This window comes from Protopterus annectens, chromosome 2.part2 (genome assembly GCF_019279795.1).
Source record: "Protopterus annectens isolate FY-2018-M chromosome 2.part2, PAN1.0, whole genome shotgun sequence".
Taxonomy (NCBI): Eukaryota; Metazoa; Chordata; order Ceratodontiformes; family Protopteridae; genus Protopterus; species Protopterus annectens.
The window spans coordinates 944,606,070-944,610,028 of NC_056730.1; the positions used below are offsets into that span (position 1 = coordinate 944,606,070).

At 36.9% G+C, this 3,959-nt stretch overlaps 1 protein-coding gene across 2 annotated transcripts in view; it reads right to left on the minus strand.

Annotated features, from left to right (window-relative positions):
• The window catches only part of HAPLN1 (hyaluronan and proteoglycan link protein 1), a 661,153-nt gene extending 657,693 nt beyond the window's left edge, over nucleotides 1-3,460 (minus strand). The window contains exon 1 of one of the 2 annotated variants that reach the window (XM_044064261.1): nucleotides 2,895-2,950. In XM_044064261.1, coding sequence (XP_043920196.1) covers nucleotides 2,895-2,904 — 10 coding nt within the window. In that variant the 5' untranslated portion in view covers nucleotides 2,905-2,950. Of the gene's footprint in view, nucleotides 1-2,894; nucleotides 2,951-2,983 lie in introns of those variants that run through there. The other variant, XM_044064263.1, reaches the window with a different exon arrangement.
• Nucleotides 3,461-3,959: the final 499 nt, after the last annotated feature.

Genomic DNA, 3,959 nt, shown 5'->3' on the forward strand with positions numbered 1-3,959 from the left:
AGTCTCCCAGAGGGCACACATGCCCTCTTGCTGCTTGACCTTCATGACTTTCTGTCTTCTATAAACATTGTCCTATCTCTTTTCTCTTAGATTCAGGAGAATTACCCACAACTTACACACTTCCTCATCGAAACTTACTTTGATGCCTCCATCCTTACCACATAATTGCTTCTCAAAGTTTTTTTTTTTTCATTTTGAAGTTATACATTTACAATGTATTACCCCTACTGGTTAATTTACCCACTTACAAGCAATTCAAAAAGCAGTCTCATTAATTACTTTCTACTAAACACAGTATACAATTGTGTTATGACTAGTTTTAACCAAGGCTATGGCTAAGCTATGTCTGGGCTATGTTAAATGTACTGGACTGAATAATGCAGTAAGCTGATTTTGTATTATTTGCACATACACATATTTCCTTAACTATATGCTATGAATGTTATTTTTTATTGTCTTTCAAACCAGACTAAAGCTGAACAGGGACCTTTGAGTCACATGCACTTAGACTGTATTATCTTTTAACTGATAGTAATTATCTGCCTCTTTAAAGGTTTCCAGCAGTTTTCAGTTAATATACATATTACTTAAACAGCTGGCAATCATTTTTTGTCTTGTTTATTAAATTTAGTGTTAGTATACTATCACGCTGGCAATATTTTGTATTATTCTTGTCCATACTGAAAGACAGGTGACACCTTAATAGTTACAGCTCAGTTCTTTGAGTTTATTATGTGTATATAACCAAAACACAGAGTTATTTCTGTTAGCCCCCCCCCCCCCCCCCCCACACACACACACACACTAATAAAGGCTCAGCTGTTTTGGAGCCACAGGCTGAATTCTTTCATACACTACTGAAATACAGAACTACAAAAGTGATAAAACTGGTGTAATAGTCACTGTTCCTACTATAAGAAGACAAAAGAAAATAAAAATGTGGCCTTTAGCTGTGCTTACTGTGACTGCTAAGTCACTATGCAGTAGGTAAACAAGCAACTGATGTTCCAGTAAAGGTCTGATTTGCAAGACATGAGTGCACTTGGTCGACAAAGCATAAACAAAAGTGTAGTAGCTTTTCTGATAATAGCTAGAACCAAATAATCCTCAATTATTTCTTCAATGTGTTTAGGTTAGAAAAAAAATGAACAAGTTGGGTGTGACCTTTTGCATTATGAGTGTATTCTATACAAGTAATAAGCCACTGTTTGATAACAAAACAATTGTAATGCAGAGCTTTTTCACCTTAGAGGATTTTTTTCCTTCCTATAATTCTGTTAAGTAGTTCATATCAAGAACCACAAGGGGGAAGCCTATCATTGAGCTATGGTCTATAAGAGCTTTCTGAACAAAACCTACCATTCATTGAGTAAATAAAGAACAGCATTATTAATGTATATCCATTACACACATTCTACACTTAATATTTGTTTAATTAGCTATTTCCTCAAGCCACCTCTAAATTCTATTCAGTTAAGCCCTAACGACATTTCAGACTTCACCCTAAAGAACATGTTGTCGCCAGTTTATCAAAGGCTACCTTTTCAAGTAGTTCTCTGTGCAGAGCAGATACTAACCTTGGAGCCAGACTGTCTAATAATTTATTAAAGAGCAACAGAAACAGATTGTGCTATGTAACTGAATGAGTTTTAATCTGCTTTTCCTTTTTTTACGAATGGGGAAGACAAAACTGTGCAAACAAGTTGAAATAAAATTAGTACTAGAAACCAAACTAGTAACAGCGAAAGGTACCAGCAGCTACAGTTTTCCTCAAGTTTGGTACTGCTTGAGGTAGATATGTGCAAATATCATTTCAAAACTTTAATATTACGCTTCATGCAAGTTTAATACGTTAACTAAGGCACCATATCACGTTAAGACAACTGGAAACGAATCAGTATAATTTCATTTATTTTACAAGTGCAAATGCATGCACTGCATGCCAGTTAAAAAGTCAAGAGTGCAGTGGAAAACACATTTAATTTGGGTACAATGGAATGATGTCATTATAACAGAAGACTGGTTAATATTGCATTTTATTATTACAGAGTTACACCAATCAAGTTACTCAGCTTCATCCGAAGTAACGGATTCCATTGCTCTATTACTTAAATAGCTTCCTACACAAAACAAAGTAAACTGTTGCTGATGGTTTTGTTATAGTGGTTTCATCAAGTGCTGAGAGCTGCTATGAGACAGTGTGGGAAGGAAAAACGTTTTTTCTGGTTTGTGTTGACCTTGAATCAATTATCATTTCTTAAACTTGGATCTATGGTCATGGTTGCAAAAGAGGATAGTAGCTGTCCCTTCCTCTGAAACGTATTCCGTTTATATCTTAGTGCGGTCACAGCCTCCTACTTGCAAAATAAATATTTTAAAATCATAAACCTCTCAGCACACACTGAATATAACAAGGGATATAACTCAGTATTGTAACCTGTTTTGTCTCTTTCTGGCTGCATGAAAGTTTACAAATACGGCACCATCCTCAATCTAATGCTCTTACTGTCCTCTAACAACTTCCACTCTTAGACCTCAGGACCTAATTCGTAGACTACACCATCTACTAAGCCAATACTGCGCCTTCCAGTAACATCATTTAAACTAGAACAGCTATGGTGAGCGTTCGATACCAGCCTTTACCGCGTTGCTCTATCGGACACATCTTTGTTTGCATACAACAACCAAAAGTAGTGGGGTTCTAACTCCAAAAGCAAATAAAAGCGTGCCATTATAACCAAAATGACAGCTCTGTAACTGCTTACCCCATTTATTACGCGGAATACACCTTCAAGTAAAACTAATTTGGTAATTGCCCTAAAATGGTAATACTGTACTTGTTGTGAGTGCTTACATTTCTCTACGCAAAGCGTTACAAAAAGTTACAACTTTACCAGCGCTCATTGATTTCCTATTGAAAGTACATCAACGTCGGTGTTAATAAAATTATTAGAATATACTCGCCATCTCCCATTTTGCTCACCTTGTGAAGTTGTGTGTATGTCCAAACAGTCTCTCTGTGGTTCTGGATGTCACGGGTGCAGGTCCAGGGAGGAGGGAACCACTTTCTCACCAAAAGAAGAGGCACTACCACGGCACGCCTCCTAGAATTCTTTTAATTACTGCCTAACCCTCCCTAGAAATAACTTGCAGCTTGAGGGGAGAAGCGCCACAAACCCCTCTGTCCACTCAAATATTCAACAATTCCCAAATGTTTAACTAAAGTTGTCTTTCTTCAAGCGTAGTTTAAAAACATTTTAGATGCACTTTTTTACACAATGGTGGAATAAGTTTAGTTAACGCACATACAGAGTCCAAAGAAACTGCTGATGAAGGTCCTTTAGAAACAGATGGTTGCAAAAGTAAACAATCCAGTGCATTTCACAGATATGGACTTAAACACACTTGTCCAGTTGCCCCTCACTGGTTTTGGAACACGGATGATGTTTCCCCTGGTCAGGCTTTCACAGTGAATGGCAGATAAGTAACTGGGTAGATTTATAGTGTAATCAATGGTGAAGAAAATTGGGAGTGGGTGTGGTCCAACAAAAAGTCCAGAAATTAGATCCATATGCTGCAAAGTCAAAACAAAATGAAGTGTACAAAAAGCAGCCATGCATGCGGTTTGACATTTCACTGCCAGTAAGACTAGCGAGTATACTACAAATGTTTTAACCCCAAAACTACATAAAGTACAGTAACCATAATCAGTCCTTGTCACCTGTGATATCGAGCGCGTTCTAAATCTCATGTCCTAGAAGGATGGATGTTTATATATATCAGACTGTGTATGCCTGTTTATATATTTAGATAATAAATCGTGGCTTAACCAATTCCAGCTTGAATCTTGTTTTCTCACTTTTAATAAGAATATGAAGTGATCTTTGACATAGATCACACATTAGAAGTTGTGAAAACAGTCTATTTTAATAATTCGTATGATGATGTGGTCTCCGCAC